The 21716-nt window shown below is 43.4% G+C and overlaps 3 protein-coding genes across 14 annotated transcripts in view; 2 read left to right on the top strand and 1 right to left on the bottom strand.

Moving 5' to 3' along the window:
- LOC144125084 (uncharacterized) overlaps nucleotides 1–21716 on the top strand; it is a 139195-nt gene that overhangs the window by 97013 nt on the left and 20466 nt on the right. For 4 of the 12 annotated variants that reach the window (XM_077658168.1, XM_077658159.1, XM_077658158.1 and 1 more), the window contains exons 2-3: nucleotides 16923–17072; nucleotides 18176–18387. In XM_077658168.1, coding sequence (XP_077514294.1) covers nucleotides 16923–17072; nucleotides 18176–18387 — 362 coding nt within the window. The other 8 variants (XM_077658169.1, XM_077658165.1, XM_077658160.1 and 5 more) reach the window with 5 other exon arrangements.
- On the top strand, nucleotides 717–7302 carry LOC144125083 (BTB/POZ domain-containing protein 1-like). The gene is made up of 5 exons (XM_077658157.1): nucleotides 717–870; nucleotides 1457–1624; nucleotides 2235–3142; nucleotides 3405–3639; nucleotides 4015–7302. Exons 1-5 carry the CDS (start codon nucleotides 751–753, stop codon nucleotides 4171–4173), a joined length of 1590 nt encoding a protein of 529 aa, XP_077514283.1. The 5' UTR covers nucleotides 717–750; the 3' UTR covers nucleotides 4174–7302.
- On the bottom strand, nucleotides 7293–7814 carry LOC144125091 (EKC/KEOPS complex subunit TPRKB-like). Its single transcript, XM_077658175.1, has one exon. The coding sequence runs from the start codon at nucleotides 7812–7814 to the stop codon at nucleotides 7293–7295; it is 522 nt and encodes a 173-aa protein (XP_077514301.1).

Raw genomic sequence — 21716 nt, 5'->3', positions numbered from 1 at the left:
TGTTTCAGCTTCATTTCTCGTAATGTGTACGCTGCTAGTAGTTTTAGAGGTTACTTTTTTTTTGTTCTGCAGTCATTTCACTCTGACCAACGCTGTTCCGACTGTGTAACGCATGGTTTGCTGCTATCGCCGGTACATGCATCCTATAAAAAAAAAAGGACTCGCATCCGCCGCATCCTACATTTTCCAGCTGTTTCTGGTACCACTGCTGAGTATCGCGAGGCCTTAAGTTGTCTCACAAGAAAAAGTACATGGTTTTCTCTGCAGTAAAGTGCCGCTTGCGTGGTATCGCAGATCGCTGTAAGCTACTGCTCTCGTCTTTTTCTAGAGGTCGACTATCCCTCATTGGAGAATGAGATCTTCGAGAACCCGTTGAGCCGCACATCGTGCGATTGCCGTGACTCCCTGGCATCTGCAGTTTTCACGCTCAAGCATATAATTGTGCCTCCACTGTCAGCTCTGCTAAGCATTAACGAGTCTAAACTCGTTGTACTACCATAACTGTGTGTAGAAATGGTTTTCTTAAGCTTAACATTCACAGGAGCCATTGTTTTGTGTGTGTGTGTGTGTGTGTGTTTGTGTGGATATGGTTACGCTTATAACTGGACGTCACTCGTCAGCATATAACAATAGTAATTTATTGTGAGCGCAGTTTTACTCGCATGATTAACTCAAGCCGCTTCCGAAGGGATTTGTGTAAAAACCGTCGCACCTCTGCCCGGTCATTAAAATAGCGAACAGTTTCGTTACATGATCCGTCGCTGCTGCAGGAAACCGCTATTCGGCTCCAGCCCTGGCATTATGGCTGGCATTGGAGATGATGCGCCGAGCAACATGACGTCTAGTGAAGGGGACGGAGCAGCAAGCCAGGTAGGCCACTTAAAACTTGTAAGGGTTTTTGCTGGAAATATAGTGCCTCTTCGATCAGCGGCTCAGCATTTGCACCAGTAACTATATGCAAGTTCTGCTCATTACAATTTCCTGACGCAGCGCTTATGTGCGTAATAGAATCTGAATGCAGCGCGCATCTATCTGACACATATGTAGAACCGAGCAACATTCTCTTACTGAAGAAGGTTCTACGTTTATATCACCAAGGATTACAGTATATAACCTCTCTCATATCTCTAACAGCCAATAGGCTACTCTGTAAATGCATTTAAAGCTTGCATAATTGCTTTAATATGCATTTAAATATAGTCTGTATGCACTGATACTATATTTGAATCAAGCAATGCAAGAATGAAAATTAAAATAACCCCATGTGCTTGGAGTTAACCCAGAGTCCACCACTACGGAGTCCCTCACAGCCCATGATCAGCCTTGGGATGTAAACTCCACATACCAATATAAAAATGCTGCCTTTTAACTGTGGTGTTTCTCATGCACAGTCTAGCTGTAAGTGGCGAAAGCTTTTATAATGTGGCTATCATTTCTCAACCTCGTGTCCTCTTAGAGCAAATCATTTGGGACCTGCTGTGAACAGCATGCCGTTGAGAGCCCTGCGAATGCCTCCCCACCAATGAACCGCCGGGGCAGTGATGCATCACAGTGCTTGACAACTAATGGCATGCGCCCACGAGGTGATGACTCTGTGGCACCGATTGCTTCAAACAGTGGCCAGGTACGTTTGTTATTTCCACCTGATGTTGCACAACTTCACTTTAGCTCTGCTGCACCTATTTGTACGTAAGGATACACGTCAGATGCTGAACCAGTGGCAGACATGTACAGTATAGCCAAGCGGTAAATGACAACTAATGATTATACAAAAAGGGTCTTGCAATCTTGCCAATGTTTCTGCAAATTATTTCTCTTACTTTTATTTGAAATGAGATAGAAGAAAAAAAGAAAGACTGGCTGAAATCACTTTTGAAAGTGACGTTTTCAGTGAATAATAAACTGTTATTTTCTGAAAATTGATTTTGCTACTAGCTTAGAATTTCACACTTTCATGCACCGTGCCGCCGTGGTGCTCGGTGGTTATGGTGCTCGGCTACTGATCTAAAAGATGCAGGTTCGATCCTGGCCGCGGCGGTCGCATTTCGATGGAGGCAAAATGCTTGAGGCCCATGTACTCTGTGATGTCAGTGCACATCAAAAGAACTCCAGGTGGTCGAAATTATCTGGAGCCCTCCATTAAGCCTAAGCCACATAGCCTAAGTAGCTTTGGGACGTTAAATCCCATAAACCATAAACCAAACTTTTATGCACCACTCTAACTGTTCCTGCAGGTGCTGTTCAACTGGCAAGCTTCAAAAAGCACTGTTCAGGAGCGGCTGGCTTTCCTCTTCAACAAGGAAATCTTGAGTGATGTGCGCTTCCTCGTTGGCAGGGGTGCACAGCAGCAGCGATTGCCTGCCCACAAATTTGTACTCTCCGTGGGTAGTGCTGTCTTTGACGCCATGTTCAACGGGGCCCTGGCAACCAATGCTGAAGAAGTGGAGCTCCCCGACGTAGAACCTGCCGCTTTCTTGGCCCTACTAAAGTTCCTCTACTCTGACCAAGTGCAGATTGGTGCAGAGACTGTGATGACCACCCTCTATACTGCAAAGAAGTATGCAGTACCTGCTCTGGAGAAGGCCTGTGTTGACTTTCTGCAGCGGCAGTTGAGCAGCGACAATGCCTTCCTGCTCCTAGCACAGGCACGGCTGTTTGATGAGCCCCAGTTGGCAGCGCTGTGCCTCGACACTATTGACAAGTGCACGGCGGAAGCCCTCGCAGCAGAGGGCTTTGTGGACATCGACAGGGACACGCTGTGTGCAGTGCTCGAGCGAGATACGCTCCGTATCCGGGAGGTCAAGCTGTTTGCCGCAGCACTGCGGTGGGCAGAGGCGGAGTGTGTGCGTACAGGACGCCCTGTGAATGCAGAGAACAAGCGAGCTGCTCTTGGGCGGGCCCTGTTCTTAGTGCGCTTCCCACTTATGAGCATCGAGGAGTTTGCACTGGGACCAGCACAGAGTGGCCTGTTGACAGACAGAGAGCTGGTCTCTCTTTTCCTGCACCTTACGGTAAATCCAAAGCCGCCTGTTGCATTTCCGGAGAGTCCTCGTTGCTGCATCTTGGGCAAGGAGCAGGTGGTGGCACGCTTTCAGCAGACCGAGAGCCGATGGGGCTACTCGGGGACGTCTGACCGGATACGGTGAGGCTTGCACCATTTGGCTAGTGTTGACGAGCATGGAGCGAATGAAATCTTCCACAATGAGCTGTGCTGTATTGTCCTGAAGACCTCAGTTAATTACAAATGTGTATAGAAGCTTAACACAAGTTGCATATTGTGTTGCATTCCTAGTGGTCTTTCCTAGCTTAATCCAAATCCAGCATGCGAGGGATGCTTTCCCACTGTGCTGTTAAAAAAAGGAAGGCTACATTGATTTTAGTGTTGATTGTAACCATTTCCTCAGGTTCGCAGTGGACAGAAAGATCTTTGTACTCGGCTATGGACTGTATGGATCTATTCATGGCCCATCGGATTACGACGTCAACATTCAGCTGGTTCAGACGGGCACTGGCCAAGTGCTGGGCTCTCACGACACGAGCTTCAACAGTGATGGATCACCAGCCAGGTTTCGTGTGCTCTTCAAGAGCCCAGTGGAAGTGGCCCCAAATGTCAACTACACAGCTTGTGCCACACTCAAGGTCAGTTCTGCGATGCATCTTGTTTCAGTGCTTAGTGCAAGCTTTTATTTGGTGTGCTGGGCATTAGTGGCTTGAGGTACAGCTGAGGCCTGTTGTATGCATGCCTCCTCATTTTGTCATTTTGCAAAGCTTGGCTGAAATTTGATACTGCATTTTGTTTTGGGATCAGGGCTGCTATGCAAACAGGTATAAGGATAACAACTGTTCTAGCTAAGCTGTAGAGCAACATAATTGTGACAATGCGTGATTTTTTTCTTTGTTCTCTCTAGAGGTGTTCTCTATACGAAAACTAGGTTACCTTCGCTCTTTGCACAACTGCATGAGACATAAGCATAGGCCAAGTGATTTAAGCACCCTTTTTGACTGCGTGCGCAGGGACCAGACTCGCATTATGGGACAAAGGGCCTGCGCAAGATAACACTTGACTGCCCACGTGGAAGCAAAGTCACTTTCCAGTTTACGTATGCTGCTGGAAACAACAATGGCACTTCAGTTGAAGACGGCCAGATTCCAGAGATCATCTTCTTCACGTAATCTGCTGGGCTCAAATGGAAGTGCAGTGCTAGTGAATATAGACAGACAGCAACACAGTGCTGTGTTGCACCTGTTCCAAAGACTGCGAGACAAGGGTTGTGTGGCGGTTACTTAGCCACGTGCACGAGGACGTGCTTTTCTGGAAGAAGTGTGCCGTAGTGGCTGAGGAGTGGGAATCTCTCACTTTACTTGTGTGCAAAACTCCGCAGCACTACCATCACGGGTCTTTTGAGCTCTTCCCACATAGTGGCATTTTCTCCCTTTCGTAAATGTCATGTAAAGCAGTGCATTTATAGCGCAGGCATTATGTCACATTGGGTACAGTGACAAGTTCTATAACTCATGTGAAGATAGATTTCAATGACATTGCTGTGCCTGTGCTAGAACCGTTATGCCCGATGTAGTGATCATTACATTATTGCTCATAGAGCTCACATGTATGCCCCTGCGATCTTTCGGAGGTACGATGTGTATGTTAAGGAAATTTGGAGACAAACTGCACTGATTAAGCCAAGCACCTGATCAATTGCACTGCATTGTGCAAAGTGTGATGTACGTTTTAATAATAATAATAATTGGCTTTGTGGGGAAAGGAAATGGCGCAGTATCTGTCTCATATCTTTGGACACCTGAAAGCGCCGTAAGGGAAGGGACAAGGGAGGGTGTGAAAGAAGAAAGGAAGAAGGTGCCGTAGTGGAGGGCTCCGGAATAATTTCGACCACCTGGGGATCTTTAACGTGCACTGACATCGCACAGCACACGGGCGCCTTAGCGTTTTTCCTCCATAAAAACGCAGCCGCCGCGGTCGGGTTCGAACCCGGGAACTCCGGATCAGTAGTCTAGCGCCCTAACCACTGAGCCACCGCGGCGGGGCGTACGTTTTAAGTGCATCTGGCCTATTTTGTCATGATGTAAGTTAGAACAGCCACTATAAGACACACAGTAGGACGTTCAAGGCATCTTTGCTGTGTGTTGGCCTGTCACAAGCTATAGTAAATTGCATTTCGCACACCTAACAGCACTACCCATGAATATTGTGTTCAGCATGGCACACAGGTTTTTGTTTATTTTGCATTACCTTTCAAACATACAAACATATGGTTGTGCAGGAAAGCTTTTACGTATGCATTTCAGTAATGGCTGTTGTTTACTTCAGTATGGCTAGGCTCAGCTCATCTAGTCTCCCTTAGCTGCTGCCATGTTTCCCATTTTGTATGAATCGTATTAGCAAAGCTGCCCGGTCAAGTTTATCTGCCACACTGCGTAATGCCATCAAGCCTCTTACAACACATGATGGTGGGCAGCATGTGCGCCTTTATTAGGAAACGAATTACGCAGTATGGATCCTAGGTGACAAATGTACATTCTCATCTCGTATCAAGTGAATAGATTCAATAAGTAATTATCCGTAATGTAAAACTTATGTGCAGTTCTATTTCTGTCAAGAATCTAGAGGAGGACAACACCTGTAGAAAACAGCCGTAACTTGCATTTGAGATGCCAGGGCGTCGAATGAACGAGATTTATCTGCCAAACTGAGTATGTAACTATGTGAAATTTTAATACACAGAGAGGTACCGCAGAGGCATCTGAGAACTTGTGAAACTAAATTTCCACTCAAATGATTGCTTATTGTGTAACAGTGTACATGAAAAGAAAAAATCCGACTCTTTGCTGTATCCTGCAAATGAGAGTGATAATGGTAGATGACATGTCGTATGATTTTGTATGTGTGTAAGTCTTTAGCTTATGCTGAGGAAGGTAATGTACTAGCACCCTGTGAGATGTGTCAAGCCCGGGAAGCTATTTCTGTACTGTATGGCTCAAAGGCCTTCTGGCATTCCTGTCAGCTTAAGTAAGTACGCCAAGCCTTTTTAATTTAGGTGAGAAAAGAGCGCCAACCAAAAATGAGAAAACACAATGTTTCGGAAATTACTCTGTTCCTTCATCAGGTGTGACTTTGGGCGAGTTGCCCTTTTAAGCCCTCATGTAGTCAGTTGCCAGGTCACTGAATGTAAACCATGGAAGAGGGGGGAAGGGTTCCGAGGGAGTGGTTAACATTCCCCCGTGTCTGCTGAGCGTGCCATGACTCAAGAGCTGCACCCTTGCAGAAGGCTCTTACTTGAGTTATGGCACATTCAGCATACGTGGGGGAATGTTAACTGCTCCCTCGGAACCATCCCCCCTCTTACACCCATGATTATGCATTAGCGGCCGACTGTACGAGAGCTTAAAAAGGCAAGGTGCAGCCTGCCCCCAGTCACACCTGATGAAGGAATCGAGAAGGTTCTGAAATGAAACGCTTTTTCTAATTTTCGGCTGGCGTTCTTTTCTCACTAAAATTAAATTCCGTTCCCAACCAGACAGTCCTTTGTCGAAAGTTTTTTTTTAATACACCAAGCCTGTACTGTGGACAAGTCGCAAGCCTGGATAACTTGGGATTAACTGGATTTGCTAGCCTACTGCCATGTCAAGATACCATGCAGCCTGACATCCCCAAATAGTTTCTTTGGCATGACGATATGAACAAATGAGTGCACAACGCTACTTACAAGCTGCAGCCTTCAGCCCTTTGTCTTCAGGTGGCTTGCACTTTCAAGCGACCATGGCTGCCTTGCAGTGACGAGTCTGCGGTACTGATGACAGCTACACTGCAGCTCTGCCAAATGATCGCACTGGCGGCAGATGGGTGCATTGTAATAGTGATGATATTGCTGGCCTCCAAAGTACCATGTGATGGTAGGGCAAGCAGTGACATCATGTGGCAGCACCGCATTTTGCTAATGACAGACTCTAGAATGCCATAAATGCCAAAAACCTCCATAACATAGTACTGCTGTAATATGTAAGCCAAATGTGATGGGAATAATGTTCAGATTATGCTCGCACAGCTTGCCATGAAACGACCTTCTCGAACAATTTCCTTGCATGACTCACCCCATTCAGTACCATTCAGTGCGAACTACTAATATGTTTTACATTCTGTACAAGGACATCATCAGAAACTTTTGTCTGTGAAAAAATACAGGTGGGGTGGCTGGTGAAAGGGAAGCATATCATGAATTGTGGTGAAGATGTTTCAAGAAATGTACGCTTCGATACTGCTATTAAAAGAGTACCTATGCCGTATCCTTTAGTGCAATTCTCGTCACTACAGCGTCCAACAGGCTGCCCACGGACAGTTCTTTTTCAGTCACTTTGAACAGTTTTGCAAGTGCCTGGGAGTCAGTGAACTGTGGAATGCTGTCCAGGGGTAGTTGACGGCCTTTGATGTGTTCTTTGAGAGTGTTGAGGTGCCTGTCTTCCGGATCGTCCAGGCGCACGACTATGAGCGTCTTGTCCGAATCCTGTGCACCCATCTGACGCAGCGAATCACCAATGCTGCTGGTGGGGCCTAGGATGTACAGAATCTCGGAAAGTAAGCTTCGAGTCTTCATGCGCCCGCTGGAGTGATTTGTCAATACCTTGGCGATTGCACATTGCACTTGGAAGACGTCGGCAACGAGGGAGGACCTGATGAGACACACTTGCAGGCCACCGCTCAACACCATCTGACGAAGCTCGCTGCAGTTGGTCACGTCGCCAAATAACAGGATGGACGCTGCACGCTTTCCTTCCCGGTTGTGCACGACATACTCCATCGAGCAGCAGGCTGCAAAAGTTTACTGCAGTTATTGCTCATGCAAGAACGATGGAACCATAATGAGCAACTCAGACACGACAATCTTCCAGTGCTTTGTCACTACAATGATAGCTGAGCGACACTACTTGGATATCGCTGCATTCCATTACCTACAAAAACATTTGTCTGTCATGTTCCAACTGGTTAGGCAAGGCACGCATATATGTTCATCTCTTTAAGAACTGATTTTAATATTGGGAGCCACTGGCTTTGTGCACACGCGGGCATGTTATTATTAAAAGTGTTAAGAGTTTTAGGGACCAACAACTCTGTCTCTGGACAAGTAACTTGTGAAAAGTACCATGCAAAAGAATCAATGTTACTTCAGCATTCCTGGTAGAAAATAAAACAGCCAATATGGGACCTACAGCATGCAATTCGTGGTTGCAGCTCACTTCATGGAGCAGTGCGATTGTTGCAGTGCTGAAAAGTTGGGACATTCAGCAGTGAATTGAAAGAGTTGGTGTTTCTTCCAGCACCTTCACGTTTTGAGTTGTGCATTGGACTACATTCACTTGCCATGAAGCACGAACTGCGGTTATGTCACCACTGGCATACTTCAAGTATGTACAGTGTTTGCCAAAGTAACCAAGCAACAGGGTTTGTTTCTTAGCCGTATAGTGGAGTACCTGTGAATCTCTAAGTTAAGGAGAACCTTTGTCTTAACCTCTCAAGACCTTTCTTTAGGGGTGCCATAAGGGCTCCACTATACAGAAACCCCGTTGCTTGGTTACCTTTGGCAAAGACTATGTATTTTGATGGAAAATTGTGAAGGCAGACGATTTCGGTTGCTGCACACGGGCCGTAAATGTCATACAAAGTACAAAGAGGCTGTAGACTTCCTTTAATTCATCCTTTCTTTGATTAGAACCTAATTGCGAATAGTGAGAGGCACTGATGTTCATTTCTCAGATAGCAAGTTTATTATTTTGAGCCAAAAAGTGTCAAATATTTTATCAATTGAACAGAAGGGAGCATCTGATAGGTAGAACACTTTAGCTACATTTGTGCTTGAGGTGACAACGGAAAGCTTAAAATAATGGACACACAGTCTGCGCATGCTGAGCACAGACTGTGTGAAGCATCATACTGCCATGCCATCCGGAAGGCCAAACATAAATTTTTATCACAGGACCTTCAATCGCTCATAAAAAATAACCCCGCAAAATTTTGGAAAACAATTTCCCCGTCACGCACGTCGGACACCATTTCATTGCTTGATGAAAACAAATGTCCAATACCCCAAGAGAACTGTCCAGTCACGTTTAATGACTACTTCACATCAGTATTCACTACCGAAGACTATTCCAACCTACCTCAACCCCAAGAACTCAATTACCCATTCATGACTACAATAGATATAACAGCAGAAGGCGTAGCGTCTCTAATTAACAGTCTTAAGGTATCAACTTCCTCAGGGGTAGACGGAATAAATACAAAAATTCTCAAACACACCATAAATCCCTCTAGTATCATTCTGTGTCATATTTTCAGGCAATCTTTAGCAACCGGCGAAATTCCTTATGACTGGAAGATTGGCAAAATAATCCCTGTTTACAAATCTGGCGACAAAAACACAGTTAGTAACTACCGCCCCATATCACTAACGAGTATTCCATGTAAGTTACTTGAACACATCGTTGCATCTAACGTCGCGCGCCATCTTGAGAACAATGATTTCTTTTTCCCACGCCAGCACGGATTCAGAAAAGGGTTTTCCTGTGATACACAACTAATTGAACTTACCAGTGATTTATTCAAGAACATGGATGAAAACTACCAGACTGACTGCATATTCATTGACTTTTCCAGAGCGTTTGACCGTGTTGCCCATTGTCGCCTTATAGCTAAAATATCGTCGCTTAATTTAGACTCGCTAACTGTCTCCTGGATCCGGAACTTCATATCTTTCCGTAAGCAGTTCACGGTAACAAACAACTTTTCATCACCCCTTAGTGACGTCACTTCTGGCGTCCCTCGGGGAAGTGTTCTCGGTCCCTTATTATTTTCAATTTTCATAAATGACCTGCCATCGCATCTTACATCATCGGTCCGACTGTTCGCCGATGACTGCATAATTTATCGCCAAATCCGCTCAACCACTGACCATGCAATTCTTCAGCAGGACCTTGAATGTGTAACTAACTGGTGCACATCATGGCAAATGACACTTAATACTGACAAATGTAAAATCATGACAGTTAGCCGGAAGCATTCAAACTCGCTATTCACTTATTCCCTTAACAGTGTCACACTATCCCGCACGTCTTCCTATAAATACCTTGGCGTTTATCTGACTTCAAATCTTTCTTCGGCGGAACATATTCAATGCATAACTGCTAAAGCATCGCGCACGCTTGGCTACCTGATAAGAAATCTTCATAGCGCACCTGTTTCTACCCGCAAGCTAGCATACTTAACATTTGTCCGTCCCCAACTCGAATATGCATCAGCCATCTGGTCACCACATCAAGCTTATTTAATTCATTCACTCGAAGCAATTCAGAACCGTGCAGCGCGTTTTATTTCTCACGACTACAACCGTCATTCCAGCGTAACAAGCATCAAGTTATCTTTATCGCTAATAAGTTTACAGACACGTAGGGATATCGCACTTCTTTGCTTACTACAGAAACTAATATACAGTCGTCACGCGTCCACACTGCCCCTTACACGTCCAATGCGCACTTCACGTCGCCTACATAATAATCTTAGCTTCCAACGTCTATTCGGCCGAACACTCGCGTTTAATTCTTCTGCTTTGCCACGTGCTATCAAGTGTTGGAATGGCCTTCCGGATTGCATTGCTACCATACGTGACCCATTAATCTTCAAGAACGAATTGACCACCTTCATGCATCCATGATATTGTACATAAATTGTTTTCGTATGTGTTGTCAAATCCATGCAGTGCCACTATTTGTTTGCTGTTTTTCCTCTGTGTCAGTATATTACGGTTTTTTTTTTTTTCATGTACGGTGTAATCATTGTTTGCAGTCCAATGTATTTAATATTGTTTATTTTTTGTTCTTTCCACTTTGTACCATCTTTTGTCTGCTAAATATTGTAACCCCTCCCCTCACACAATGTTCCAAGTGTGGAACCTGTGAGGTATTTGTATAAATAAATAAATAAATAAATAAATAAATAAATAAGTTATTTCAAGCGAGTGCACTCCAAACTTGACAGTGGTCAGATGCGCTGACATGTGTTCAAAAATATCAACTGCCCTTGTGTGCAGTTTGTGGAAATGAGCCATAAGCAACCGATCAACAACTTGAAACTGGAATGATGTTGCTCTGTGTGGTATGGGAGGAAAGCTGTAAAACGCTAATTATTTCACCATATATGAATATGCTGAAATAATGCCCAAAACTCCAAGCCACCAGCTCGGCCAACTAAACACTTAAACAAGATTGTTTCACCGGGTCCCGTCGTTTGCGTAGATCTTTTGACTTTTCCATCGAGTAGCATGCAAATTTAAGCCATGTACTCTGAAGCGTAATGAAGCCTGTTGGTCCTAGATGTCTGTCACTGGAAGATTCTTCCAACACCTCTATGAAACCCACAGCGTGCGTTAGGCGGTCGATCCCAACTGCTTGATGTAAAGTTAAATGTAACAGAAACGCTGCCACAACAGTAGTAGCAACTTCAGGACACAAATATAGTACTTCTTGATGATTTTGCTACGCACGTTACAGAGCAACTGTGGGGCACGAGTAGCAAGAGCACCGTCTGTAACCGTGCTCAGGTCGTGTTCAACACGCACACGATTGCAAGCGATACCTGTTCCTTTTCACTCCTACTCATCTTAATTGATAAGCCGGTTGAGATTCACTTGGATTAGACATTCCCTGTTTGGAGCTGCACCAAACCCTGGCCAATCCCCCACCGTGGGTATGTGCCATCATCTTTTCAGGCAACAACAACCTGTATCGAGAATTGCCACGTTTCACCTTGAGCAACTTTCAACGTTGCTTCCAATGTTAATTCATTTGAAAGGCGCAAGAAAAAAAACTTTCACCGTGGCCGTCTTCGCCGTCTGATGCTCGGATTCGTCACCGTGGTTTTAAACATTTTTTTTTCTTTTTTGCAAACCGCGAAGCCAACGTCTATTGAAACGCAGGCTGTTTATTTGTATTCTAATGTAGTGCCCTGTATATGTATTGTTTGATAACGTGCAAAATTCCCCGACATCTGCCGTGTCAGTGAAAAGGTTTGCTTACGTTCCTTTCTGTCTGAAACGAGGAATCGGCGCCTTCGTCTGCTCCGCCAATGGATCCAGTTCTAGACGACCGCTGAGAAGCCACAGCCTCACCGCACCGATACAAACTCATTGAAGACATAAGGTTCTTTTTGAAACATAATATTATATGGCCACAAACAATTGAGAGAAACTTAAAATCAAGCAGAATAGACAGTTTTGTAATACACGGTGTAATATAATTTTTAACAGTGGCCTCGAAACATCGGCAACAAACTGTAAGTATAAATCCAAAGGGGTTTTAAGCCAAAGAGAACTGTGTGCCGCTATGAGGGGTTGAGGTAGTTGAGATCAACGATTTGTTGAGAGCTCTTGAGAGGAGAAGTTTCGTTTGGAAAGTAGACCACGGCCTATGTTCTCGGTAGGTGTTGTAGTGTTATATATATATATCGTCAGATGGGTTATTTTATAGCACTTAGCTCCCTTAGCCTTTTTTGCAGTTTTATGATGTTCATATTGAGACGTAGAAAAATAGGAAATGAAGAGGTCGGTTTGAGGAGCATGCCTTTGGAATAGAAACCAAAAGTGCTCGAAGCACATTTAGAGCTTTGTCTGTTGCTCTGCACGGGAGCAGAAGTGGGGATGACTGTGGAATCGAGGATGGTATGTAATGATGCACTGTATGCCCAGGTGGTGCTGGAGCCGTTCACTCCAGCATCTCTGATAAACCATGCACAGCTTTGGGAGCCCACTTACCACTACCACTATGCATTATGTGCAACGAAAAGTTTTTGGTTCTGCAATGTTTCGGCTGTTGCTCATTGTGCATCTTAGTTTCGCATCAATGAATGTGCTGACAACTTTCAAAGCCGTAACATGTTCGGTCGAAACATTTGTCGCTTTTGTTTTTTGTCTTTTCCGTGAGCACAGAGCAGAAATGCGTGACATTGCACCCATTTCTTTACACGTAATGGGTTGTAGATTCTGCCAGTTTCCAGGTTCTTTGTTTTCACTGGCTTGTGCTCGAGAATTAAAAACTGGAAAGAGCAACTGCAACACGTTATGCATTCGAAAAAAAAAAAAATCCGCATTATTTCAGAATACTGTTTATCCCAGATGGGATTATTACAGAAGTAGGCACACATGCAGCAATAAAACGAGTTCATTGAAAACCATACGACAAGCAAAACCAATAACTATACCACCCATATATACTATAAAAGACAGCAAACTTCAGAAACATGCCTGTAATGCAAGGGCTAAGTTGCTGTCCATACTGCTTGCTCTGAATACTTGGTAGATTGTTCTGTGCTGGACTGAGCAATAATGGCTGGGTTTACAAATTTTCATTCTCACAAAACTCTTAGGTAAAAATGAGAAGCGAAAGATACTGTTGCAAAAAAATTCTTCTAGTGTCAAGTTATGCTTATGCTGTGTCAGTCTGGAACATATGTACTTGACAAAGCAGGAAGATTCAGCCTGAGTGTATTGTGTAAAAGTGAATATATAAATGCTTCACCTTCATTGTGTTCTCCAGGGTAGGAAGGCAAGCTCAAGAAAGGTTGATGTGGTGAATCCATGCATTTGTGGTGATAGTAGACAAACTGAACCACTTTCCTTTTTACTGTTTTAAGTGTGGGAATGTGATTTAATGCATGTGGGAGCCATACTATACTTTGGCATATTCAAGGATTGGTTTGATAAGGCTGATGTAAGCAAGCTATCTCGTTTGGCTGGTTGAACGGGATAGGGGTCATGTGAGAAAGTGCAATTTTTTAAAGTACCAACCTTCACAAGTCGGGTTGTCAAAAGACATCGCTTTGTGTATGTCGGGAGCTGTGCAACTGATGCTATTCTGACCATGTGCGTTACCACGTCTGCAATTTCATCATGAACAGCATATTAGAGCAAAGTGTGATTGTGAAGTTCTTTGTGAAACTGTTCATCACCCAAATAAACATCATCTCACTTCTGCACCGACCCTACTGCCAGATTCAGCTCCTGCATACTTCACCTTCCCAGAGATAAAAGTCCACCTCAGAGGTTGTCATTTTGACACCACTACGAAGATCCAGTGCAAATTGCAGAAGGTGCTTGACACACTTAGTAAAGGACACGTTCCAGCAGTGACAGGAATGACGAGTGTGCTGTATTGCTGTGCATGGGGATTATTTTCAAGGTGGTAGTATGTAAACATAGATAAATGAAACGCTTGTAAACAAAGCTTGTCTCAAAAATTTTTGATGCCACCTCATAAAGTTTTGTCAGAGTCTGTCACCATTTGCCAATCTGCACACCACTGCACTGCCTTTTGCTTCATCATCATGGTTTCTTGGAGCATGATAAAATACAGTTATCTGCAAAAAGGTGAATGGTGACATCAACGCGTACCATATTTATTATATCATCTATGTACTATAAGGATAGCAATGGAGCCAAAACAGAATGCTGTGGAATACCAGACAGAACAGAGCAGGAGTAGTATTAGACGCATAATCACTGCATTGTAGATATTTGTAGTGATTTGACAGGAAATTGGCAATCCAACAAGTAAGCAGGCCGCTGCCAAGTAGATGGTTAAATTTCTGAGGCGCTTAACATGGGAAACGCGATAAAACACATCAATAATAGTTATGTCTATCTGTAATTGATCATTCATGTTTTGGGTTAGATTATGATATCTTCTACAAGCTAGGGGACAGTTGATAGGTCATTTTGGAAGATGTGCTGATTTGGATCGAGTAGATTGTTTGATTCTACAAGTTCTGTTATGTGTTTCAAAATAATATGTTCAAGTATTTTGTAGCGTGTGCTATTGTGCTCAGTATGACTTGCAACATATCCGATGTGAACCAACTAGGATTTATGTTTTCTAGTGAATCAGTGCTCCTTCATACCAAGCGTCCAACTTGCACAAACGTTCAGCATACTTCGTTCTTTGCATCGAAGGCTAACTGCATCAATTTTCAGCACCGCTGAGCTTTGAGAACTGAGCTCCTACCACATATTTTGAGTTACAGCTTATGTTAAGCACAGTAGTATTTTAGAGAGCTGGCCTTGTAGTTAGAAGGGAAAGCTGAATCACCTGGTTTCAGTATCTAAACAATTTTTGCGACCTTTCACTCGGCTGGAAGGTGGCCTTTGTGCATCAATTTTGAGTAAATTGTGTGAAGAAACTTGCTTACTGGTTCTGAATACCTTTTTATAAAGTCGTTTAGGATTCGATGTGGACCACTGCTTTTGATATGTACCAAATTCAGCTTGGGATATTGTTGGAACACCTAGAACACTGTTAATTGTTGCTAGGTAGACAGAGGGCCAGAGAACCATTGTCAGTGGTGAAAACATACTGGAAATGCCTATTAAAAGAGTTGGCTTTTTCTTCACCCCCCTGAAAGTCAACAGGGCTAGGTTATTGGTTTTGGTGCTGAAATAACATTAAAATTTTGAGGCAAATTCCTGACAAAGCTGTGGAATGAAAATTTGATAAAATTATTTTGGCAGTACGTATTTTACTTTTTAATGACCTGGTTATCAGTGTTATTTCAGTCAGCTTTTCTACGTGGACGTGACTTCCTTATTTTCTCAAGTCTATTAATTTAACGCTTTATGTGGCTTGTGTCTCAACATATCCTACGAATGTGTTTTCTAGCGATCCTCTCAGCTCGAGGAACGAAGTTTTCTATACGGTGCATCACAGGAGATTTGAATTCGCTCCACGCAGCAGAAGTCAGAAATATTGTCGTATTTGTAAGCAACATCATTATTGTCATCTGATTTGATAAATGTGGTCACTAGTTATGTAGGTTCGACTCTTCGTAAAGCACTGGGAAATTGCCAAGAGCAGAAGGTCATCTTGTAACCATATAAGCCTTCCCGAATTTCAGCGCGTGCAGTACTTTCAGGTGTATGGTCACTGATGATTATAATTCAGCATATAAGATCTAAGAGCGAGCTGCAACAGCTTACAACCCTGGTAAAACCCTGGCTGGGAAATCGACAGTTTGCGTCAGGTTAAATGTAAAAATCTGAGATAGGCAACAGAATTTTTCTGGAGGTTGATGGTGGGTGAAGCGGGTGGGAGGTGGCGCTTCTGGAGGGTGGAGGTGAGTTGAGGGTAGGTGGGAAGGTGGCTAGTGGGTGATTATTCCGGACGGCAGCTGTTTTTTTCAATGCGTCTTTGAATTTGATTGTGCGTTGCTGTTTGTAGCGATAGCTACATTGCGCTAGAATTTCGAGCCTTCAACGTCGCCACCCCGTGGCCACCGTGGCGGCGCCGTGGCTGGTCACTTGGTTGGCCATGTGGGGCGGAGCAGCTGCTGGTGGTGCGGTGTGCCAGCGAAATCGAGTGGGGGGAGTGGAGAGGGGGAGAGAGTGAATCTACATCCAGGGACGAAGATAAAGCAGGAACGCCCAGCGAAACAAAGCGGCGTAAGACTGACTTTGCAATTCGACTGAGTGAGTTCCACTCGGTCAGGTGCAGCTATCGCGTCACTCCAGGTTTAACCAGAGCTAAACCACAGCCGTTTCTTTTTCCGCTTCTGCGTTGGCTTCTAGTGGATGGAAGCCTAGTGGAGGGTGGAGATAGGTGGGCTGGTGGTGGGTGGAACTTCTGGAGAGTGGAGAATTCTTGAAACCAGCATTTTTGTCAAGTTTCACTAGTACTGCTATTGCAGTATAGGGAGGTCTGATATATCACATGCCATGTTGCTCTGCCATTATTATTTTGGTACCACAGGTTGTGCAATATAGCAATTTTTGAATGAGATTTGGCTAGCATGATGTTGTCTTATTTTTTTCTCTTGTTATATTCTGATATAGTGTGTGCCTATTCTGAATTTTTCTTATTCCTTGTACCCACAGCACAATGACAAATAACTTGAGGCAGAAACTGGCCCTGCAGGTTCGGGTTCAGAAGAATCAGAACCACCACAGATGCATCGTTTTAAACTGCCCAAGTATTGGAGAGCGAAGACAAATTCGTTACTTTCGACTACCTGCAGATGAGCAAAGGTATGTCCAATTTTTCTTTGTGGCCACAAGCAGCAAACAATTTTTAGTTTTTCAACTTTAATTTTTTTTGGTTCAGTGAGATAATTCTTTGTACATGATGGGTCTGAGATTCTACTTTTTGTGCTTGCATGCTTGTGTGGTTTGGTAAGGAGACGAGTGTTTTTGCCATTCCTCATAGCCTTCGCGTAGTCTTTTTCCACTTTTATTTTTTAACACTTTCCCATAGTACGAAGTATGTTCATGTCCAATTTCCGGACCTTTTTGAGTTGATTAATGGTTTGCCACTGTAGGTTCCCAGATAATTGGTTTAGGTTCCCAGATAATTGGTTGGATTTTGTTGCGACATTGTATAATATGGTCTTAGAAGTCTTTTTTTCTGCGTGTGGGAAAATGCCCTTGCTTCTTGCATGCAGTGCTGGCAGATAAATGCGGTGCCTGGTTATACCTTCCTAGGCCTTCCTTCAGTTTGAAAAATATTTTCACTCATCCTTTTTCTAGCATATAATCTGCCACAGAGCCAAAGTAGCAGGACCAGAAATTCTCCAGTGACACTTGCAAATGATTGCATGTGCCGATTGTAAGGATGCATTGATGCTGGTGCTAACAAACATCTACTGTACTAGATTCAGCTACAGATTAGAAAGTTTTCTGCCCAGATTTTTGTTCAGCCTCTGGTCTGGCAGCGCTAGGACCATAGGTACCATGAGAGCCAGGTCAGCCGGCTGCTTGTTTGTAGTTATGACCAAGTTTCACTTTTAATCTTCGGTCTGACGGAGCACTGTCTATTTCGTTGGTCAGAAGTGGCATTGGTGAGTAGTAAAGGCTATTATAATTAACTACACGCATGAACACCTGTGGAAGCAGAGAGTAGGATAGCCTGTACCATTGTCCATCTGTTAGATGCTATGGCTTTACCATGTTTTATCTTCTGTGTCGTTTCACTATATTTTTAATCAGAATAAAATAATCAGTGTACCTGTCTGATGAGAACAATGTGATTCCTCTGCACTTTCCACAGTCTCACTGTCTGCTTGCAACATGGTTTTAAAGTAAAACAAGGCTATCATGACATTGATGCCGCAACCTTTTCAACTTACATGCAGGCGTAACCAGTGGTTAGCAAACTGTGACCGTCTGGATCTCAGGAGCCACTCTGCCATGAGCCTCCACAATAAATTGCTGTGCCAACTTCACTTCCGCGACTCACAGTTCATGAATGTGCACACCTACAACCGTCTCATCTGGAATGCTGTGCCAACATTGTTTGGCAAAGATACACGAAAGGTGGAAGAGTTCGAAGAACACAAGGCAGGTGGTAAGTCTTGACCTATAAATTACAAGTGCTGCAAGCAGTAAATGATGGCTCTTAAGTTTACTTCCAGAGTAGCAGTTACAGAAAGGTAGTGGATAAAGCAGATTTTGGTTCAATGACAACCATATGTAGCTAGAGTCAATCACAGAACGGCACCTGCTTCTGCATACTGTACTTCCCATGTACTGATGCTTTATGTGAGGTCAGTACAATAACAAAACCAAGAACTATCATGAATTAACACATGAAACACATAACATCTGATCATTTAGCATGAAATGCCAAAAAGTGCTGCTTATTTTTTCCCCATGCTCCTGATGAGCATCAATCTCATTTTAGCAGAAAAGAAAGCCTTGTTTGGTAGTAGTATATAGTATGCATAAACATATTCAGGTCAAGATTATTGCTTTTGACACAAATTTCGATTCTTTTTTTTTGTGAATAGCAGTAACATTCTTTTAGCGGGGATGCAAGGCAGAAAATGAGATTTTGATTTAAAAAGAAAACATTTCTAAATTTTCTTTACACAGAGTTCATAAACTAAGAAACTTATCTTATAAGTCTGACCATGATCTGCGCAATAAAACTGTTGAAATTAGGTTTATTCCCGTGACAGAAGTGCGTGAGGACATTGACAGTGCTCAAAAACGTCGTTTTCAACTAATGAAAACATGCGAAAAAGCTATATCACAGTTTCTCTTTGTCCTTTCTGAGCTGCTCAGGGCTTCTGTCAAGGCTGTAGCAGCAACAATTTAAAAATGCGAGCTAAAGTAATACAAGCCTAGTTTTGCTAGTTATAATTGGCAGGCAAAATGAAACTAAGGCTGTGGTTAGCAGAAATGCATGTCATGATGTTTGCAGTCTGACTTCTATCCTTCATTCTTCATAAGACCTTGGTTCTACTGCTGTCCATGGTGCTTATCTTTGGTGTTTGGTTTATTTCTGTGAGTTTCCAAGCATGAACAAATTTGCTTCACATTTCAAATGCAAAAACAAATGAGACAAAAGCAACAAGCAGTTGCCACTGCGCTGCATTGCATTGAAGAAGGTTCTACCTTTGCAGCAAGGGCTTTTAATTGAGAGAAAAAATGCAAAATAAAAGTAAAGTTGTTGAAATCTTTGAACTCATTTCTCTCACTTTGAAGTTTTGAGCCAAACTGCATGCTAAGGAAAACTATCGCTTTCATTGCCAAAATTTTCTTTGAATGTGCTTTCTGGGGCTAAATTTTTTGACGAACAAGATGATGTACTTATCATGCCAAATTGTTAGGTTTTTGTGACAAAGAAATGTCAAAATCATGCTGAGAGGGGTGGTGTGCTTGTAAAACAAATACCAAACCTTGAAGGGGCACTGCAACGGTTTTCACTGAAGGTAAGAAATGCTGAAATACTGATAGATATTGAATCGCCTATCATACTCCTTCAAAAATTTTCGACCTAGCTTGTGTAGCACCAGATATATCTGCAATTCAAAATGGTCCTTCACATTTTCTCTCTCAACTCATACACTGGACTGAGCGGGAAAAAAATAAAAGGTTACAGACCAGGATCGCACTTCAGCCACAAAAGCATCATCAAACCAGTCTGGCTTGGCTGCTTACTTTTTTTTTTGGCCGCTCTCTTCTCCGCCACAGCTAAACAATAGAGGAGAGAATAGAAGGGATACTCGCCGCAGTCTCCTGCCGGCCTTGCACCCAGCATTTTTTGCTGCTTCGTCGACTAACATTGTTGTGGTGTTTGGCGAGCGAATGACGACCCTATACTGCTGACTTCATGCGTGCCTTATAATCTTGAAAGGTGGAAGTCACATGAGAGACTGGCACCAGACATCGCTGCAAGGCACATGAATGGGAATTTTTAAAAATCTTCTTGTAAAATATCGGTTTCCTTTTGAGGATTTGTGCACAGCGTGAACATTCAACAGCACGCATTTTATAGCAGCTGTCTAAACCATTTCACAGGCTTATGAGGAAGTAATGGTTTGTATGTTTTTCATTCAAAAGCTAGATATGGGCTGTGAGGTAAGCTAAGCTGGAAGGCTGCAGAACAACTTTGACTAGATAGAGACTTTAATCCGCATTTGCGGTCTTGGCGTATGGCATTTTTGCTTTTGGACCCTGTTAAAACATAGTCACTATAGCCAGGAATTGAGCTTCCACACTATCTCTCGGCAGCAAGACATTATCGTCACAGAACCGCTGTGATTAGTTGATAATAAATGTGTGTTGCTAGATCCTCTGTTTCATTATGCAACATTGTAAAACGAAGTTGAGAAATGTGATGCTGCACAATTTAAAAGTGGCCATATGAAGCAACAATCACAATACAACATGGAATTTAAAACCTGTAAAATGCTGGGATAGAGCCTTCAGTGAAGGCCCACTCAGAGAACAAATGAATGGTGGAGCCATGGTAACAAGCCATTGGGCAAGGTACGTTTTTTGTCAAAAGCATACTGGCCGAGAAATCTGCTTCTGGGCCATGCTCTGTGCTTTGTTATGGATCACCAGCATTCCAAATCTCTTGAAAGCGAGAGGAACTCTTGTCCTCACCCCTCCTAAAGTTGGGAATTTCATGGATGCTACAAAAGCCCCAGTGCACGGAATAGAAGCAAACCTCTTTGGCTCATTATTTTTGACAAAGGCTGTACTAACATTGTCACGACACTTGGCAACCCACAATGTCACAAAATACCATTAATAATGTCAAAAGATGTTAATTCATATTTGTCATGGTGGGAATTAGTTTTCTTATGTTACAGCTTTTGCACTAGCACATTCTCTCCTATCTTTGTAGAAGTGTAGCACTCTGGGCTTTGTATATGCATGTTGGGGCTGTTGCACTAGTGCTTCATTCTAGGTATCCCTTGCTTCGCTTTTGTGGCAATAGTCACATTTCAAGCTTTCACGATGGCATCCATGGTCTAGAAGCCTTGCCATTTTTCCCACGGTAGCATTGGAGAACATATCTTGACTTATTTCATACTCTGTCGAAAGAGGGGTGTGATTCACCAATTGTCGAAAAGGTTCCCAGGCTTCGGCCTCCATGACTAACATGGACATGCGTATGTACGCCGACGAGGTGATTGCTACATCTCATTGCATTTGAAATTAGAGATATTGGAGAGGAATTCTGCTTTTGTTGTCGAGGTCGCGCAAACTGATTGATGCAGCCATCTTGCTGATAGATGCCTGCACTTCTGCTACGGCTATGGGTTCACTGGTCTCGGAACTTTTGCAACAGGCAGTACATTAGGTTTTCTTTTTTTATTATTAAGCAAGAATGTTGTGACAAAAGTGAGACTCCTGTGCACATAATAGTTAGTTGAGCAA

The sequence above is a fragment of the Amblyomma americanum genome, chromosome 3, assembly GCF_052857255.1.
Source record: "Amblyomma americanum isolate KBUSLIRL-KWMA chromosome 3, ASM5285725v1, whole genome shotgun sequence".
Taxonomy (NCBI): domain Eukaryota; kingdom Metazoa; phylum Arthropoda; class Arachnida; order Ixodida; family Ixodidae; genus Amblyomma; species Amblyomma americanum.
This window is presented reverse-complemented; position numbering and strand designations above follow the sequence as displayed.